Source organism: Siniperca chuatsi, linkage group LG22, assembly GCF_020085105.1.
Source record: "Siniperca chuatsi isolate FFG_IHB_CAS linkage group LG22, ASM2008510v1, whole genome shotgun sequence".
Lineage (NCBI taxonomy): Eukaryota > Metazoa > Chordata > Actinopteri > Centrarchiformes > Sinipercidae > Siniperca > Siniperca chuatsi.
In genome coordinates this window covers 5,136,099-5,157,109 of record NC_058063.1, presented here as the reverse complement: position 1 = coordinate 5,157,109, position 21,011 = coordinate 5,136,099, and the positions used below count along the sequence as shown (strand labels likewise).

General features: G+C 39.6%; 1 protein-coding gene across 8 annotated transcripts in view; it reads left to right on the top strand.

Annotated features, from left to right (window-relative positions):
* nrxn2b (neurexin 2b) overlaps nucleotides 1-21,011 on the top strand; it is a 736,473-nt gene that overhangs the window by 588,606 nt on the left and 126,856 nt on the right. For all 8 annotated transcript variants that reach the window (XM_044183093.1, XM_044183092.1, XM_044183090.1 and 5 more), the window contains one exon: nucleotides 6,692-6,873. In XM_044183093.1, coding sequence (XP_044039028.1) covers nucleotides 6,692-6,873 — 182 coding nt within the window. The remainder of the gene's footprint in view (nucleotides 1-6,691; nucleotides 6,874-21,011) is intronic.

Here is a 21,011-nt window from a genome sequence, read left to right as displayed (position 1 = left end):
GCAATAATACATAAAGGTTAGAGGAACCATCTGTGTGTTATTGAGTTATTGTTTGAGAGCCTGTATGAGAGTTTAAAATAAGAAGTGTATATAAATTTACGTGGGTGTACAGTGCTAGTGCGCCTTGAGGCTTATTGCCTCCTAAAAATTGACTTCATGACCACCATCAGTCCTTTTTTGCTTGTAGAATTTCCGTTGTATCACTGGCCTGTCACGCAGTTTTCACACTGTCGGCTCCCATGAGGCTTTCTGGTGTTCGACACTGCAGGCCATAATGCAAAATCATGGCAACTGCTTTCTCTGATATGACCTGTTTATCCCCACGTTAGATGGAAGTGGCCTAGAATCCACTATCCAAATCAATGGCTTTTGGCAGAAAAAGCATCCCAAATGATAAACTCAATCCTAAATACACTCTTCTTTTGCCTCAATATAGAGAAGAAGAGTGAGGAAAAGGATAGGGGTGTGAAAAATCTAAATCAATACATTTTTCATTACTTCATGAGTCTTTTCTGATTATTTTTCCACTGGATCCATGGACAAAGGAAAATTTATTTTTTTGTCCGTTCTTCAAACCAAATTACCAGCCGGCCCATGTGAATGGAAATAATAATCAATGGGCATCCCACGATGTTTTAATTCATCTCTTTGCATTTTCTCCACCTCTAGCGCCGCAGGTAGGATTGATTGGCCAGATCAATGGCGCCAGAGCTAATTGGACAAAAGTAATAAATATTTAGCCTCTTTTTTGGATGGGGAAGGGGACGGACACACGAGTGCAACAGAGCATTTCCATTATTGTTGTTATTCTAGCGAAAGCGGCCAGGCAGATTTCTTGATTAGACTACGGTGGACTAAAGGTCAGAGAAATCCATACCTGGCCAGGTTTTTGTTTGCCGACAACTCCCAAGGCAGCACTAATTTACTTTTAACTCACAGTTTTCAATAAATGCAGTTGATGTTTGGGAGAACTTAGATGCCAATTCTTCTGTCTGCCTTGTTCTCTTAAACAGTTGCAGAAACACAAATGCACACATTTTCACATTTTCTGTCATGCATACATGCATGTATGCTTATGCGCATAGTCACAGGCATGGCAACAAGTCCCCAAACCTAATAACTAACAACAAAATATGTTGTTTGCTAGTGGCCTCCTATTCATGTGGCCATAACAAAAACAAATCATATGGGTGTTTCCTGATGTTCCATCTCTTTGGTTAACATCTCTTTGGAATTTAGGGAAAGATTATGGTCATGTTTTAAAGACTTCAACGCTGATTGTAGGTAGGAAACACAAAGCCAAGCCCTCAGTGTCAAAGTCAAACTCTTTGTGTGCGACAATAAACCCCCACAAAAAGATTTTACGACGCTATTTTTGTTTCTGAGTGAGGATAGTAATTCCTCACTTGACCACAAGAGGTCATTTGTTAGAACATCACCATAGGTAATTTCAAGCATTTGAACAACAAGCAGTTGTTGTCATTTTTCCAGTGAGGACAGTCTTGCATATACCAGCTAACCAAAGGACAATCCCGGAGGTTTTTTTTATGTTTTAACCATATACTTGACTGCTATATTACTTTAGGCTAGGGCAGTGCCTGTTCAAAACGTGCCAATTCAGTTGCTTGGCCTCCAGTTTTGCTGCTTGCAGCTTTCTGGAGAACCACTCATCCAAACAACTTCACACTTGACACTGGACTTCATTGGGTCCTCAGCAATTCACCCACCAACTATGAAGTCAATAGGATGTCGAACGGTTGTCGAGAAAATCGAAGGACAGACATACATACAGAGAGAAAGAGACTCCTTCCAGCATCTCTGGTCTCTCCGGTCTATCTTTCTTCATCTGTTCTTGAATGTACTGTAGCGAGCTATACCCAGCATGCCGTTCAGCGGTGTAGCAGTTAATAGGGGTCCCCTCTCAATACACTACACAGTGTGTACTTACGGCGGTAGTAACGCACTACTAATAAATGTGTCCCATAGATCTCAAGAGCTCGCATTCAACATGTCAATACACCCATCAAGTGTGAAGTCGATTGGATGAACGGTTGTCGAGAAAATCGAAGGACAGACATATATACATACATCCAGACGTGTCTTCTTGGATTTGATAAAGACCTTTTGTCTTTCTTTTTCACTACATCTCATCTCCATATTAGTGTGCGTTGCCTTGCAGTATTCTGTGGATTTTGCCTCTACCAGAGCAGCAGGTGTTTGCTGGGAGAAACAGTGACACATGGATGCGCCCTGTCAGACTACTCATTAGAGACCCTGCACCTCCTTTGTCTCCTCATTTAGAGGAGAGAAGAGCCCAGATACACACAGACACATGCACGCACGTATACAAGTGCACAAAGTAGCAGGTGGCCACTATCAGCTGGAAAAATCAAAGCAGGCAAAGTCAACACCAGCTCATTGGATGGATGAAGGAACGAGAGAAGTAGAAGGAGAAAGTATTTCCAGGAAGAGGTTCTTGTTTGTTGTTTCTTTTTTCTTTCTCAACTTTTGCCCTTCTGTTTGTGACATTCATGCCAGTAAACCGAATGTGCTAATGATAAAGACAAAGTGAAAAGTGACAAGTGTGACTGTGACTGTGGCATCGGGAGTACAGCAAACTCTCTAGGGAAGACAAAGCATATGTTAGATGCTTTGCATGAGAGGGGTGTTAATTGATGAGAATTAGTTCACTGTGAGTACACACGTAAGATATGCAGAGATGATGCGTGCTGCATGTCTAATTCATGGTACACCCAAAATAAGCTCTCAGTATTAGATTCATGTGAGTTTTTGAGGGCCTTTGTCACCGTATATTAGATATTTCAGCATCATATGTATCTGCTGGTTCCAAATGATGCCATTTTGTGTTGCTGCACCATTACATCAAATGGAATGCGTATGTATTCTGCATTCTTTCATACATATTTAAGTGGAATCCTGCATGACACGCAAGCTGTGTCCCAATTCAGGGGCCGCGGTCTTCGCGGTCTACAAAGGGTTGCGGCCTTCATAGTTTGTTTTTGTTATTTTTTCTTGGGATAGGTTGGGCTACGAAGGATCCACCCGTTGCATCTTCTAGGAAATTCAGGAAAAGAAAGCCGCATTTGTTGGCCACATTTGAAGGAGCCTTTGAAATGGGACAGCCTATTCACACCCGCTGTGATGCATTCGGTCTTCAAATATAGAAGGATACGGCCCCTGAATTGAGAAACTGCTGCAGACTATACATAAATTTGATATTTCTGGAAGCCTTAGGAGCTTAATTACAATTTAAAATGAAGTTCTATGGGTTCGCTGTACTTGGTGACAACACAAAAATAGAATAGAATAAAATAGCTAGAATGGGAACTGTGGGATCAATGTTACACTAGATAAAGACCACAGTGACTGACAGATATCTCATTATAAACACACAGCATATATGATCTATCTCACTGGAAAGTTGAGTTGTGAGTTGTAATTAATTCTCCCAGTATTTGATGTGTTGTATCTCAGAGTAGAATCCCTGGGGTGCCCCGGTAGCTCACCTGGTAGAGCGTGCGCACCATGTACAAGGCTGAGTCCTTACCGGTCCGATCCGGTTTGAGTCTAGCCCGCTGCCCTTTGCTGCATGCCATCCCCTCTCTCTCTCTCTCTCTCTCTCCCACATTTCCTGTCTCTCCTCAGCTGTTCCTATCAAATAAAGGCAAAAAAGCACAAAAAATAATCTACTAGCCACTTGAAATTATGTTAAAACTACAACAAAGATGGAGATTCAGAGTAACACTATATCGTTGTGTCGAGTAAACAGCTATCTGACTAGCTGAATGAAAGTGTCCTTGAAAAATATGAATAATTGAATAATTTGTTATTTAATACAGAGTGATAGAATTACACACTAAAGTAGCATGAGACAATGTAGATTTTGATTTTATAGCGGTCTCATCAAAGTTTAGCTTGACTGTGATATATCTGATTGTTTTCCCCCAACTTATTGTAAATTTATAAATGAAAAGAAAAGTTAAGAAAATAATATATGTCCCTATAATTACTGTAACAAGGTACTCTAGAATTTGACCATTGCATTACCATAATGTTGAGGAACTTCCAAGAGACAAATTTAAGAAAGAATAGCCAAGGTAATGCCGAGATATCCTGACTTTTTGTTAATAGTATGGGTCAAACTCAATTAATTAATTAGTGGCCTGGCTTCTTTGAAGATCCTGGGCTGCACTGTTAATAAATACAGGAAAGAAAAAAAGGACAATGCCAACTTTCTTCTTCTCTCCACCATTCACAATTTGCACTTTCCCATCCTCTTTACTCCCTGCCTCCATACCCTGTTGTCTTTCTCCATCCTCTCTTTTTTCCCCCTCCTCCGGCACACAACCTCTTTATAGCCCTCCTTGCCATGCTGCGATAATTAGTCAGCGCTAAAATAATACAGCCTCGAGAAAACAACAAGAGCTGAGCAGAGGGCTTAGCTCCGCTGGGAGGGAAGGAGGGGGAGGAGGAGGAGGAGGAGGAGGAGGAGGGAGGGAGGGAGGGATGGATGGTGAGACCCAGGGAGAGGGAGAGAGGAAGCGAGAGAGAGGGAGGAGAGTTGTGTGTGTCAGCCGATTTTAAATGGCTACCAGCAGATAGTTAGATAATGAAAGTGTCGGGTAGCTGAGTGTGTGTGTGTGTGTGTGTGTGTGTGTGGGTGTGTGTGTGCATGCGTGCCTGCATTTTCCATGTGTATGACTAAGACTGTGTGTGGCCTGTTGCTGTGGATGTTGTTTGAAGGCCTGTTGGCCCTGCAGTCATCACAGCCTCGGCACTCCATCTTCTTTGACCAGAGCAAACCTAGAGAGAGATTTGCAGCGCATGAGAAAACAAGGACGTGTGTGTGTCTGTGCTCACGAGTGGGTGTATATGCTTTCATACAGTGGGTAAAGAATAAAAACCCATGCTGTGCTCTACTGTGTCCATGCATGATTGTGCATATGTGTCTAGTACTGCAATTAGAACAATGAGTTCATTAATTGATTAGCCAATCAACAGAAAATTGACAACAATTTTGATAATCAATTAATTGTGTACTTCATTTAGCAAGGAAAAGTGAGGATTTTCCAACTTTGCTTTGTTTTATGTCAATAAAATTGAAAATCTTTGAGTTTCTGACTGTTTGCTAGAAACAGTCACGAAGCTGTTCAAAGACAGCACACTTTTTCAAAGTTTCTTGACACTTCTTAGAACTGACCAGGAGTGCACGAGACCAGGGGCCAAAATGTGGAGTAAAACACAACTTGAATGAATCTTATTCATCTGGAAACAAGCCCTGCCAACTCTGATGCTGGCAAGGCTATCAAAAGTGAGGTTAGCAAGATTTATTCAGAAAGTAAAATGAAAAAGCTTGTCTTGCTCTTGAGTTGACTATTAATATAACAGGAGAACCATTAATGTGTTTTCTGTCTAAAACTCTGGCAGTTTGGGAAAAGATTAAGTCATGAGACACATGCAGAGAAAAGAAACATGCGGTTCATGTTCTTGATAATGGTACTTTAATTGAATTCAACTGGGCACCTTTTGTTACTTATTAAAATATACTGATTTACATGTATGTTTGATTTTGTGTGTATTTTAAGTGTGTAGCTTCATATAGCTATATATACGCATATAAGCATTAGTATCTACACATACAGTCTGTGTTTATATGTACAGGTATGTATTTATGACAGACAGACAGCCCACAGAGTTCAGAGCAGTTCACTGTGGTTTCATTACTCTATGCTAATCACAGCCAACGGCCATCATTTCTCATTCACCAGCAGGCTTATTGGAGCCAAGCCTAGTCCTAACTCCTCTGTTACAGTTCAAACATGAAATTGCTCAGTCTAGAAGCCGGGTAGATTTTTTAGGGTGGAACTCAAAATACTACTGAGGCAAAGTTCCTTTGACAGGGAGATCTGAGGTATTTCTTTTGTTGACGTTGAGTGGTGGTGGTTATACTGACAGCATAGCCAACACAAAGTTTGTCAGTTCACCCTAGTTTGAATGTAACGCAGCTGCAGGCAGCTGAAACCGCAGTGGCTTTGTAGATTAACATTTCAAAGGGGCGTGACAGCCAGCTGCTAGTACTAGTGCTAAAGCTAAACACACTTATTTTATTACTCAGAAAGAGTTGTTTTCCTTCACATGCATAATTGTAATTTAAAATAGAATATTTAGGTCACTTATTTTAAAAAATTTCACTGAAATGCTATTGAATAGAATTCTTGTTATTAGTTATTTGTTATTAGTATGGGACTTTTCACTCATGTCTGTGTGCTATGAAACTTCCTCATGTTTACAGCACAAAATTATATTTCCATTCCATTCCACTCTTTTAGTAGTAGTAAGAAAGGATGCTTTATTTGATATTGAATTATAACCTTCAGTTTCTCCAACACAACAAAAGAATACATGACAAAGGCGAATACATAAATGCTATTTATATAAAATGTTACAAAACATGAAGAGAAAAAAGTCAACTTTGCTGTACATAATGTCAGCCTTCCACTTCTTTGCAGTCAGCTCTTTCCCAAATTTATTTTCTGTTGTGGGACTAAAGATATTCTGCATTTGTGTTTGAGAACGCACCTAACATCTTTCTTTCCAGCTTGTAAAGTGTTATTATTATGTCGTAACTCAGTCCTAACCCCCTTTTTCCATCCTCTTTATGTGTTTGCAGCTGGGACAACTTACATCTTCGGGCGAGGCGGAGCCCTCATCACATATACCTGGCCACCCAATGACCGGCCGAGCACACGGGCAGACCGGCTGGCAGTGGGCTTCAGCACACAGCTGAAGGAAGCTGTTCTGGTCAGGGTAGAGAGTGCCAAGGGACTGGGAGATTACCTGGAACTGCACATAGTAAGATTCCGCCTTGGGGATATTGAGGGGGAATGAAATGGAATGGGAAAGTACCTTAAGCCACATTCAGTCAGATGAATCACAGGGGAAAACCCAGAAAGTAAAAGGGGGTTTTGGGAAGTACCTGTACAGGGCTGTACAGCAAAAAAGTGGGGTGCAGGGTGTAGAAAGATGCCAAGGGACCAGGAGAGGACTATTTAGATTAGTCACTGGAGAAAAAGAAAGAGGAGGGAGGGAATAAGCGAAATAATGAATGGAGAATGGAGAAGCTGGCAACAGAAAGGAAGGATGGCGGAAACATAAACCAGAAACAACAAATAGTAAGAGGGAGGCTGAAGGAAAGAGAAAGGTATAGAAGAGGAAGGAACTGAGGATCATTGATGCAGAATGAGTAAAGTGAAAGGATAGAGGTACTTTTTGGCACTTTTCTGTTTGCTGTCTGGGTTTTAAGGATGGGGCTGTACACAAGATGACACTGTACATCTTTTCTGACATGGATATTCAAACATTCAAACACTATTGAAATATTGGTGTTTTAGGCTGATGAAAGATAGACGCTTGATATATACACATTAATATTTGTGCTTAATCGTGACCCTTCTGGACCCTTCAAGCTTACAGGTTGGAGTTCGACTGAATGTGTCGGGCTTGAAGAATAATTCCAGTTTATATTGTATATTGGGTTTTTAGTAGTTTTGGCCACCATTTCTGTTGTTTTTTTTAAAACCTGTGTGACCGCTCTTTTTTTTTAGCACTGAGCTCAGGAATTAACCTAGTAAGTACAATGGGATGGGAATGATGGCCAAAACTATGAAAATAAGACCTAAGTAATAAACCAGAATAATCCTTTAAAGTTGGACTTGAGTTTAAAAGTACAGAGAAATATTAAGACAATTAATTAACCAATTTTGCATATGTAATGACTCGTTTGGCTTATGTAGCCTCTTCCTCTTTGATTAATGAAAAGCTGTAGTTAAATCTTTTCTGGGAGTTAAGGAACTTTTAGATTTCTTTGGTGTGTAGTTCTTGCAAGAGGAATACTACGAGGAATCGGTGTATGCAAAGTCCAGAAAATGATTAATCACACAACATGATTTCTTTTTATCCCCTGTTATATAGTTATTAGACTCATCTCTGCTTTTATTGCTTTCATATGTTAGGCTTAAAGGTCATTTAAAATCACCTCTAATGATAACTTTAAATGGCAATTAAGGGACAGCAGGCATTTATAAATTCATTTACACAGGCTCTAGTTGTCTTGTTGACCCCTGTTCTTCCTCTACCCAATATTACATTCAAGGCTCGTTTTCATTTTAATGGGTGATTTTCTGTTAATTGCCAACCAAGACCACACCTGGTGACTGATCCACTCATCATGTTGCTGGAGTTAAACAATTAAACATTGTTTGTAGTCAGGTTCACAACTACAGTGTTTTACTGGTAGAAAAGATGTTGCAATGGCCTGTAGTTCCTTTACACTCTCTTTAAGTACACAGTGATAATACACTATTACTGTTGCCATCTGTGGCCAAATGTGTGTGATCACATCACTTCAACATCCTGATGACCCCAATTTGTTTGGGCTGTCCGTGCCTGGAAGCAAGAGGAACATAGTTGACCCTGGGACACTTCTCATCTTCTCAACTAAGAGGGGCAGAGGGACAGATGATGGGAAAGGGAGAGGGATAGTTGAAAGAGTAGAGGGGGAGGGCTGGTGGATAGACCAAGTAGGTCAAGGCCAATTTGAATGCTCTTAAGATTGGTGATAAATAATGATAATAACTCTAAGGATGAAAGATTACATTTGTAAATGCAATGGCCACAACAAATAATGCTGGGGTTGAAGTGGTGATGTAGTAGAGTTCAACTGCAACAACTTTGAACTTTAAAGGGTCAATTCCTGTCATTTCTAGTAATATTTCTGTTGCTTTTTAGTATCCAAAGGGTTGTTGACTGAATCAATATGCTATAGAAATATCAATAGAATATAACAGAATAACAAGAGCCAATATTTGGTTCCCCCAAATTACAAAAACATATTTACTCATTTACCTCTAGTGGTATATCTCCATGCAGATTGTTTAAGATTTACTTGCCCAGATTTCCATTTCTGAGATTTCTGCAGCCACTCAAATACAACGTAAACAAATGGAATTTCCTTGCAAGTGCTCACAGCTGAATTTTAAATGTAATTTCAATGCTCACACAACAAAATTCCATGTGGCTCCATTGTATTGGGGTGTTACAAGAAATCTCAGAGGCAGATGTCTCAAAACCTGGGGAAATGAAACCATGGAATTTGGGTGAATTGATCCTTTAACTAAGATTGAACTTTGTGTAGAGTTTTAGGTGAACCATGGTGCATTACTTTTTTATTATAATCTGAAGGAATGGCTCCTCACTGTTTATCTCGGCCCGTCGCTCAGGATCACTCATCACTCATTGTTTTGCTTGCTCTTCTCTCAACTGCATATTCTCTATCTAACTTCTGTGTCTTTCATTTACTCCCTCATTCCCTCATGTCTGGCATGTTCATTCTCTTTTTCTCTCCCTCTCACACACACATCAGTGCCTCCAACACACCAACCCGGCTCCTCTGCTCCCATTGCAATTACATTTCATTTGCTGCCGTTCCTCCCGAGTCGTTCCCCAAAATGACTCTGTTCAGCCCGTGGTGGGTGTTTGGGTCCTGTTAATTATGCTCGTCTCTCTTTGAGGGGAGAAGTACAGGCAAATTAGACCTGAGAACCAAGGAGCCGTGGCCCCATATCATCCCACCTGATGGGGGCCTCACGGATCCAATCAAACTACTAAATAGCTCCAAGTTCAGACAGTGACGGTGGCCTTGAGGTCCAATACCTGGGGCATTATTCATTAGCTTTGGCTAGGGGTTCAAAAACAGCATTTCACTTTTCATTCCAGGTTAGCTTGTTCCATGGTACTAATAGGATTTCCAAGGTTGTATTCCTGACTGACATATTTGAAAGTGGACATGCAGAATTCTAACAATATGCATTGTTTTGTTGAGATTCCCTGGATTTCTGCATGAAGCAATGAATTAATGTTAAGTAAAAGGCCTTTCTAAGCCTGTATCATTGAGTCAGTGGCCCACAGACTCAAATCACAACCGTTTCCTGTCATTACAGGATATGACACATCACTGATGGATGCTGTCTCTGTCTGTCTAGAAATACTGGCACTGGTGGGCACGGCTGATAATAACATGACACCAGGATGTGAAAGAGCATTATTCCTTATCTCTCACAAACCACCCGTCTCTTTATATACCCTTCCTCCCTTACCAGGCCTCTACCTCTTTCATGCCACTCCCCCCTCCATTTCTGTCCATTTACCTGACAAAGGGCAGGATGACTCACTACATCGTCTTGACATGCTGTCATCAGGCCCCGGGCTAGGAGATGTAAAGTCGGTGTAGAAAATTAAAGGTTTAAATACATTAAACTGATCATATCAAAGGACCTTAATTTTGGTAAGAGGAAGGAGTAGATTTACCCTCACTTCCAGCTATCAGAATTAAATCAGCATTCATATTAAATTACATCATCTAACTTACATTAAATTCATTTTAAAATGGGGCGCCACTCCTTTACAATGAGAAAATCTTGATAGTCATATATATTAATTCATAAGTTCATTAATTAATTAATTAATTAGGCTAATGATACATTTTGTCTCGCTCTGAAGTTGCTACAGAGTTCTTCGTGTAAAGGAACCAGAATATTTAATACACACAAACCACATAGGCTGATCAAGTTCTTTTATAAATGAAAAGTTTATTAACTAACTTGACACACAAACTACACACAGAAAACTAACTACACTAACAATAAACTAACTACACACATGCCTACTAACTACTAGAGAACCAGTGAATGTTCAAATGCAACGAATTCAGCGATGAATGATTAATAAGAGCCTGAATAAAATTTTGAATAGACTATAGTCCAAATGATTAATGATTGAATGAACCAGTACCAGGTACAGCGGTAGATGGTAAGGTGTCTTAATTTGTGGAAACAGACAGTGGAAGAACCTTAACCTTAATGAGTGAAATGACTTTAATAATGCATCGTTCAGCTAGTGAGAGGTTATTCGGGGAGCAGGAGTGAAATACTTTATGATTCTGTATCATGATTTGGTCTATATTGAAGGGAGCTCTTACTCCTGACCTACTGCTAACTTACTTTAGTATTTTATATAGCACCAACCCAAATATCACAGGAAAAGTATTTTGTTTCACCTAGTGGTTCAGATGGCCAGGGACACGTTGCGCTGGAGGAGAATGACGCAGGTCAATACCTCCTGGGTGGGCTGCACAGCCTATTCGGATGCACTCTGTCCCGCGGAACAATTTGGTCAACTGATATTTCTTCCTCTCGGTCGAGCTTCCTTCTTCGGCTATTGTTGATCCCACGTCGACTCGGCTTTGGTTGGCCGTCTCTCTCCCTCAGCAGGCAGCAGGGTGATAACATCTTCACACCACATGGCTGGGTGCAGGATTCAGAGTTTCTTCTGTTACCAAATTTCATTTTGTTTTTCTCCCATTTGAAAGCTTGGCACTCTCAGTTGCTGGCAGATAACACACAGACAACAACACATTATGAATAAACAGAATATCATCCACTTAGTGATAACTGTGTAATAAACAGTGTTACCAGGTTTAAATGTCATATCTGACATCATGTACAGCATCTGTTATATAAGTATACATACAAGGTACAAGATAGATTTATTGATCATTTTACAACACAGGTTTGTATAACAAGATTTTGTTTTGTACTTTATGCTACTCAAAATAAATGATATACAGTAGTCAATCCTGGAATCATGGATGTACAGCGTAAACAGGTGGGGGCTGAGCACACAGCCCTGGGGGGCTTCATTGTTGAGCACTGGAGTGGAAAAGGTGTGACCACCAATCCAAACTGTCTGGGGTCTGTTTGTAAGGAAGTTCAATATCCAATTACAGAGTGTGGTACTCAAGCCCAGAGTGCTAGGTTTTCCAATCAGTTTCATGGGGGAGATTGTGTTGAATGCTGAGCTGAAATCAACAAACAACATTCTGATGTAGGTGTTGTTGGTGTAGGCTGGCTAGGATGTTGTTCTTTATGTGCTGGAGAACCAGTTTCTCAAAGCACTTTATGAGAAGTGGGGTGAGAGGGGGGTAGGGGTGAGAGCCACAGGGTGGTAGTCATTTAGACTAGACACTGCAGACCTTTTAGGTACAGGGAAAATGGTGGCTGTCTTGAAGCAGGTGGGAACACTCTCCTGTGACAGTGATATGTTAAAAATGTCAGTAATAACATCAGCTAGCTGATTGGCACATGTTCTTAATACACAGCCAGGGATGTTATCAGGCCCAGCAGCTTTACTCATATTCACTCTCTGCAGGATTCTTCTTACATCTGCTGTGGATACTGACAATGGCCAGTCTTCTGGAGGTGGAGTAGACTTTACAGCTGACTCTTTGTTGGGGAGATCAAAACGAGCGTGAAATGTGTTTAGCTCATCTGGTAACGTGGCCTCACACATGATGGGGGTGATCCTGCTTTTGTAGCCTGTGATGTTTTTGATTACCTGACGCATATCTTTGGTGTTGTTGGTGTTGAGGTCTCTCTCCAGTCTCTCCTGATGTCTCTGCTTTGCCTCATTGATGCCAGCATTCAGTCTTGCTCTGGCGGTTTTGTATGCTTCCTTGACTCCTGACCGAAAAGCAGCTTTTTTGGCTCTGAGTAGAGCCCTCACCTCTCCATTCATCCAGGCTTTCTGGTTGGGGAATGGTTTTACTGTCTTTGTGATCACTACATCATCAATACATTTGCTGATGTATGATGTCACTGATGATGTATATTCATCAAGGTTGATGTGGTTCTCCTGGGTGGCGGCATCTCTGAACATGAGCCAGTCAGTGCACTCAAAACAGTCCTGTAGAGCTGCTGTAGCTTAATCTGTCTACACCGTTTTTACTGATGGTTTGACCCTTTTTATCTGCTTAGCTGGTTGTAAGTAGGCAGGAGAAGCAGGGAAATATGGTCTGACTGACCAACATGGGGGCGGTGAGGGCTTTGTAGCTCCCAGAAACATTCATACACACATGGTCCAGTGTATTTGTTGCCCTGGTGGGGATGTGAACATGCTGGTGGAATTTAGGTAAAATAGTTCTGAGGTCTGTTTGATTAAAATCACCAGTTACAATAAAAACACCATCCAGTTGTTTTGTAATGTGACTGCTGATGACCTCATACAGTTCCTGAAGTGCATTGTTTAAATTTGCATCTGGATGAATTTAAACAGCAGCAACAAAAACAATGGTGAATTCTCTGGGCACATAATATAGCCGACATCTTAACAACAAGAATTCCACATCTGGGGAACAATGTCCATCCACTTTAACTGCGTTTGAGCACCAAGCATCATTGATGTAAACACAGAGACCGCCTCCTCTCATCTTAGGGCTCAACCCATCGAGTGCAATAGCTTCATCAGGTATGTTGTGATGCAGCCAGGTCTCGGGAAAGATGAGGGCACAGCAATCTTCCTGTTGTTGAGTTAGCCTAATCTTATCTCATCCGATTTATTTTCCTGCGACTGGACATTAACCAGGAGTAGACTGAGTAGTGGTATAGCCTTAGGTCCGACCTGGGTTAGCTTAGCTCTCATGCCGTCTCTCTTTCCTCTCTTCCTGGTTCAGTCACACCACTTACGGTGACGTTTTGCCCGACTGGTCTGGTTGTCAGTATTGGAGATGCCATGAGCAGTGATCGCCTCATGGTCCACTGCACTTAATCCAATTCCTGCATTTCCTTTTCAGAATCAGAATCAGAAATACTTTATTGATCCCCGTAGGGAAACTCTTTGTTACAGTAGCTTGCCTTACGTCAGTGCACACAGGAGAAAGTACTAGAAAACGATATGATACACTATAAACACTATAAACAGGTCAGAAAATAAATAAGTATCCTGTCGGTATAAGTATAAGATAAACTAAGTGTCGAGTACCAAGTGGGTTTACTGGTTGATGATGAAAGTACAGTATAAAATACAGTGTCACCACATATGTAATAAGTAATAGTAATAATAGTAATAGTAATAGTTCTGATGTTGATGAGTGTATTACTGAGTGTATTACTGTCATAAGTAATACATGCTTCAGTAATAAAGGCAGGAAAATACCAAAAATGTTGCGAAGTTTGAAGGAGCTACTGGCCGCAGCATCTACACACACAGCCGTTGCCATGGTTACATACATCTATCTACAGGCATATTAATGAGAAGAATAAAATCAATACAAGTTTGTGTCGATTTCAGTGGTCTTTGTGTCCCATGAATGTGTCCATTTATCTCTTCCCTGAGAGGCACAAGGAGGAGGAGGGGTTAACAGCCCTGCCCAACACACACACAAAGTCCTCTGTGTGTACTCTGCAGGGTTGCAAATTCAGTCTTACATTTTTTTTATTACAAGCTATGATCACTTTTCTGGTTAGATATGTACATATTAACAACGTTCATGTCATTATCTACTCAAAGAGTCCAAATACACTATATTCATTCATATCAAGGTTAAGAAAACAAGAAATCAGTTTAAAATGTTCTTTGAAAAATGTCATTAGAGTTGAAGGCAAGGACATAGACTAAAACTGTGTGTCCCAAATTAACAAAAATATAACTGAAAAATAGTTTAGTGTCACAACAACAAAAATGGTGAGCTACGCTTTGTAAAGATGTCATACACATTTAATTCCTTCACATCAAGAAACAGTTCCTGTTAGTCCAGGGTTTCTTGCCCTGCATTCAAATCAGCATGTTAACTCAAAACTTCACCTTCTTTTATATATGGTTATGGGTACATAACGTATCAATTCATGTACATTTCAATTCTGCATTGTAAAGTAAGTCTCTTTGTCTTTTGTCTTCTGAGTCTTATGAGTCCTAAGGTGTTGTCAGGTTGTTCTATGCGCGGTCAGGGAAAGCAAGTTGTAATTTACTAAACTGGCTTAGGTTGTTCATGCTTTGTGAGTTTTTGCAGGCCCGTCGTAAAACAAAAAATTGTCATTCACCCTTCGATTAGTGACGTGAGCCCTGCCCTGTCATGGGACAGCAGGGGTCCCTGGAAGAAGTTTATCATTTCTTCATCATTATATCATCACCCTCTTTATTACATTACATCAGGGTTGTGGGACAAGGTGCTTATACCGAATCTGCTGACTGTGGCTGCTTTAAAAAGGACATACCATATCCTCACATTGTTTCTTGCACCTCCCTAATTATTTACTGTGGGTGTGTCTGAAAGTGCTGCAAAGTTTCTAGTTGACATTTCGAGAGTTCTAGATGAAAAAGCTTTGGAATTCATTATTTGGAAAATGTCATAGGAATTAATCATCACTGAGCAGACCAAACATGACTGTGTATATTGCTGTTGCAGTGCAGTGTTGCTCATATGTCTATAATGATTCTCTATCATCCAGGTCGGGGAATATCAAGCAGTAGTAAACCAAAAATTGTTGGATTTGCTGTCTGGTCTTGAAGATAATTTGCTGTTCATCCAGCAGACTTTATCAGTTGTACTGATTGGTGGGGAGTTCCTCTGTATTTAATCACCCAGAGAAGTTAAATACCACAGAACTCCCCAAGAGTCAGTAGAACTAATTAAGCCTCCTGGATGAATGGTGAAACATTTTCAAGAATACTCAGTAAGTCCAGTCGCCTTTTATTCACTGTGCTCAGATGAACATGTTGGCAGCTCATAGCTCAAGTTGTAACCCCCAGGGCATGCATTGGTTTGAATTAGCAACTGTTTTTGTGGTAGGCACTCACTGTTGTGGGGTTTTTGTATCATACGTCACATTGGTCTATCCAGCCATCATGGGCTATTGCTGCTACTCCAATCTAGTTTGTCTTCTTTTCATTCCGAACAAAATGCTGTTGTTGCTGCTGCATTTTCCGTGTGGCAGAGACTTTTTCCTGAGAAGAAGAAGAAGACCTTCTTGACTTTGCATGTTTGCTATTCCTAGGTATTTCAGCCATACCCCATGGCCCCCAGTTGTATATATGGGGACATCATAACCCCTATCTCTATTTAAGGATGGTCTCTGGTGTTGGTCTTCTTAATCTTTATGCTGGCTACCACTGACTCCTGGTAAATGACTTTGACTCCTTACCAATTGATGCTGTAACCAGTTTTGGTCTGGTGTGCATCATGACCGAGGTCCAAGGTACTTCGATCAAGTGATGACACCTGACCAAGTTCCATTCGCTGAAGAAGGCCGCGGGATTCGTTTGAAAGCTCAGACAGAATCTCAGTAAGTGGACCTTTTTAGAATTTTAGAATATTCACCATAGCTCTGTGCCCCCAAGGTTAAGAGTAAATCTCCACAATCAAGCAATTGTAAAAGTTTTGATAAACTTTGTAGAGGTGGAATCGGTATTAGAAGCAAAACAGAAATTTACCTTTGTCAGAAATTTTAGTCTGCAGTGAGCATTTCTGTTTTCTTCGATTTAGTAGACAGGATGTTTCCCAGTGCCCACAATGTCTTTCACAGGATGTTAGCTCTACAGAAGTAAATATTGTCATTTAGGAGGGCAGGACATCATTTTTGCCAATCTTCATGACATTTCCACCATCAGGGCCTGGGGTGTGAGATTCAGGGAATGAAGGGTACAGACAGATATGGAAGTGGGCTGATAGCTAAATCTCCCATCTGTGGCTTCTGGTAAAAGTAGATGTCCTTGCAAGACCTTAGACCCCAGTCATAAAAAGAACTAGGTTATAATTTATATTTACAAAAAAAGATTATTTTAAGCCAATAACAGTTCAAACTAATTTCTATCATTGTCAAAAATAAGAATGCCATTTGTATCAATAAAACTTTTTGGTAACACTTTCTATAAAGCACATGTCTATAGTGCATTATAATGCATTATAAACATACTTACAATGCATTATAATGTGCTTATAGCAGTGTATAATTATAGTTATAAGCACTAAATATTCATAATGCTTTATAACAATAATAATAATAATAATAATAACAATCACTATAAAGCATTGTATTATTATTATTACTTATAAGGTCAAGTATCATAATATGGTTATAAGTCACTATAAGTGGTCATGGTTTGCTTTAAATAAAGTGAAAGAAATAGCACAGTTTTTCCCATAGGTTGACTGCTTTGGGGGGAAGAATCAATTTGACTTAAGCTCTTTACTTGCAAAATGGAAATAGCGTAGCATAGCGGTGCATAACTCTCTAGTTTCTGAAATAAAGCACAAAAAAATAAATGCATGCATATCTGTGAGTTGTTACTGTTAGCCAGCATTAACTAAAATAATGATAATACTAATAATAATAACTTTATTTGTACAGCACATTCCATGCAAAGAAGACAGAAAAAAGAAAAGGCATTTACGGTCCAGTATATAATATTTAGGAGGATCTATTTGCAGAAATGGAACATAATATTTATAAGTATGTTTTCATTAGTGTCTAATCACCTGAAAATAAGAATCTTTGTGTTTTCATTACCTTAGAATAAGCTGTTTTTATCTACAGTGGGAGTGGGTCCCCTTCCACGGAGGTCGCCATGTTGCACTGCCATTTTTTCACAGTAGCCCAGAACGGACAAACTAAACACTAGCTCTAGATTGGGCCTTTTACATTTTTCATGAGTTTCGCAGCCACCATAGTTTCTCCTACACCCTTGGAATGGGAGAGTGAGATGAGCGGTATTCAAATGGTTTCACCACTAGATGGCACTAAATCCTACACACTGGACCTTTAAGGACTGTAAAATGAGGTTGGCATACGACTGTGTTAATCACGAAACTGTTGCAGTAACCACTATTGCTGTATCGCACTGAAACCATGTTAACTGTGTTCGCAGTAATACAGGGCAAGCTAGCTAGGCTAGCTAGTTAGCTTAACACTTTGCGAGGTTAATTACCGAACAGGCTAATGACTGAATCGAGTCTTTACCAACATTACAGCAATACAATACATAGGCCTACAAAACATCGACTAGACAGTGCAACATCATGAAATACAGAGAGAGAATCGAGTTATTGTGCTACATGAACCTTATAGCAGTAATATCATAATTTATATAATCAGTGACCTCTGCACCAGTAGAAACATGGCAGACGACAATGGGCCGAAAGAGGAGGAAGTGGAAACAAACCTATAATTTCACAACATCACATAGGTATTTTCTTTTCATGCTACTTTCTACTTATACTCCACTACATCTCAGAGGGAAATATTGTACTTTTTGCTTCACTACATTTATCTGACAGCTTTAGTTACTAGTTACTTTAAAAAATAAGATTTTTACACACAAAACATATGAAGAGTTTATAAAATATGATGTTTTGTTATAAATTAAACTACCCAACAGTTTATACAAGTACACCGGAAACGATTAGTTGAGTAATCCAAAAAAATCTATTGGCAACTGTTTTGATCATTTAAGTCATTTTTCATGTAAAAACATTTCATGGTTCAAGTGAAATGTGAAGATTTGCTGCTTTTCTTTTTAATTATTTTAATTTATTGTTAATAATGTTGAGGTTTGGACTGTTGGTTGGATAAAACAAGCATTGTGAAGGTGTCACTTTGGGCTCTGAAAATAGTGAGAAATGCCACAATTACCCACAGTTTTCACAAACCAACAACAATCATGCAATTAATGGAGAAAATAGTCAGCAGATTAATCCATAATGAAAATAATCATTAGTTGCAGTCCGATACAAATTTGTTCAAAATGAGCTCCACCTCAACCAACCAACAGTAAAATCCTGCTTTTACATTAATGCATGAGTAATAATAATGTAATGATATAATATATAATATTATAACAGTCACTGGGGACATTTTTCTTTCTGCACTGAGTACTTTTAATACTTTAAGTACATTTTCCTGATTATACTGACTAACATTTTCAATGCAGTACTTTTAATTGTAACAGAGCATTTTTACATTGTGATATTAGTACTTTTACTTAAGTTAACGATCTGAATACAACAGAAATTGAGTACTCCAATTTGACACAACCTTTTGATTATGAACAACTGAATGATGGACATTTACATTTCTCTAAGAGAGTCTAGACCTGCTCTATAGGAAAAGTGCAATGAGATAACTTCTGTTATGAATTGGCGCTATATAAATAAAATTGAATTGAATTGAACTAATGTAATGTTTTCCCAAAAACATAGTTGTAATACATTATAATCATTTTATAACACATTATAATCACATAATAAATGCATTATAACAGTGATTATAATGCATTATACAATGGTTATAATGTATTACAACTATGGGAATTATAATACACTATGAGATCTTAAGTCTTTATAAAATGCTTTATAGTGTGTTATATGTTTTTCGTTATAAAGCATTATGAATATTTATGAGTGCTTAGAACTATAATTATACATTGCTATAAGCACAGTATAATGCATTATAAATATGTTTATAATGCATTATAGACATGGGCTTCATAAAAAGTTTTACCAAATTTTCAAATGGTCTGATGCGTTCTTTTACCATATAAGACAACATATAGTACATGTTGATAATCTTTAGAAAATGCTGTGTTAGACCAGTTAAAATCACCTGCTACACCAAAAACAGGCTCTAGGTGTGAAGACTCAAACGTGCTGATAAAGTGTAGCTGGTTGAATGCAGCTGAAAATATCTGCCTATTGTTTAATGTTGGCAGCAGTGATACAATTTATGAACTTCCAGAACAGGTGAACAATCAGAAGGTACCATTTTTTAGGCGGTTCACCCATTCAGTTTTTGTCGTAAGGAAACACATCTGCCTTAGCCTTACCACGGACGGATTATGAAAGCTGCAGTTGTGTGGCCTCATCTGGTGTGTTTTCCCACAGTCAACATAACAAGTATAACATTCATTTGTTTTGTGCTGACTTGATAGTCTCAGTCTGAATGTGTCCATTTTTCTCCTGCACACAAATATTGGCAGTTTGAAAACAGCAATGCAGCAAAGTGTTGCCTTTCATTTAAGTCTTTAAGAGTTTAACACCTTGACTTTTTACCAGTTTCATGCTTTGCTATCTCTGCTACCTGGCTCTGGTGACAGCAGTGCAAGCAGCCCCTCCCCCTCTGTGTGGTAAACAAAGGCACTGAGGTAAACTAAGTTGAAAGACCGTCTCGCATTTTGCTTCCCTTGTCCAAAATGTTTTTTTGACTACAATATCGTTGAAATAGCTTGTCTAGAGCGGCCTCACAAAACTAACTATCTTCAGCTTTATGACACATCAGGTATTAATAGAAATTACCATACAGGTTCTTTAATCCAAGCAGAGGTAATATTCCTTGCTTAAGACTGTTAAAGTGTGGAGTCTTTTATGTAGCTGTTTTCACTCAAAGCAATAAAGGCACAAAAAACTAAGCAGCAAATTGGGGTTATTTGTTATGCACAGAGAGATGAGTCATTAATAAAGAAAGGAGCAAATATCACAGCGGTTCTCTTCATGAGCTACTCATAAACTTTCCAAATGGCCTGACAGATGGCTGTATAAAGTTGTAGCAGTTTAGATGCACCTTTCAAACTAGGACTTGTACAATCTTTTTTAATCTATTTTTTTTTTTTAGAGGTGTCTGTTTGTATTTATTGGCGGTCTCACAGGCACCACTCACATTTGACAGTCATTACTGTACATTTACAACTGGCAAGTTGTCGCACTAACTGCTCCGTGGGAAGTGTCTCATCTGCAGTTATGGGCTGGTGCACAGCGCACAGCGGGCCTCCCCGAGTACCTCCATCACTCGCTGTCCGGCCCCAGCTCATAGCATTAAATAACGGCTGCCTCTGATTACCCGTTAGGGAGCCATCCCTCACCACAACTGTCTACTTTGAGCAGTGGCAGAGAGAGAGAGAGGGAGGGGGCATAGCAAAAGGGACATGGCTATATTTTCTCCTTTTGACCCTACCCTTACCCCTCTCCCAACATGTGACAAATGCTGATTAAGAAAGAAATAGAAAGAGATAGCACACACCAGTGTTCATGTTTTTGCACACAGGCTTTTTGTGGTCAGTATCCCCATGGTCAGAATGTGAAGTACAGCATCTGACTTCATTAGCTTAACCAT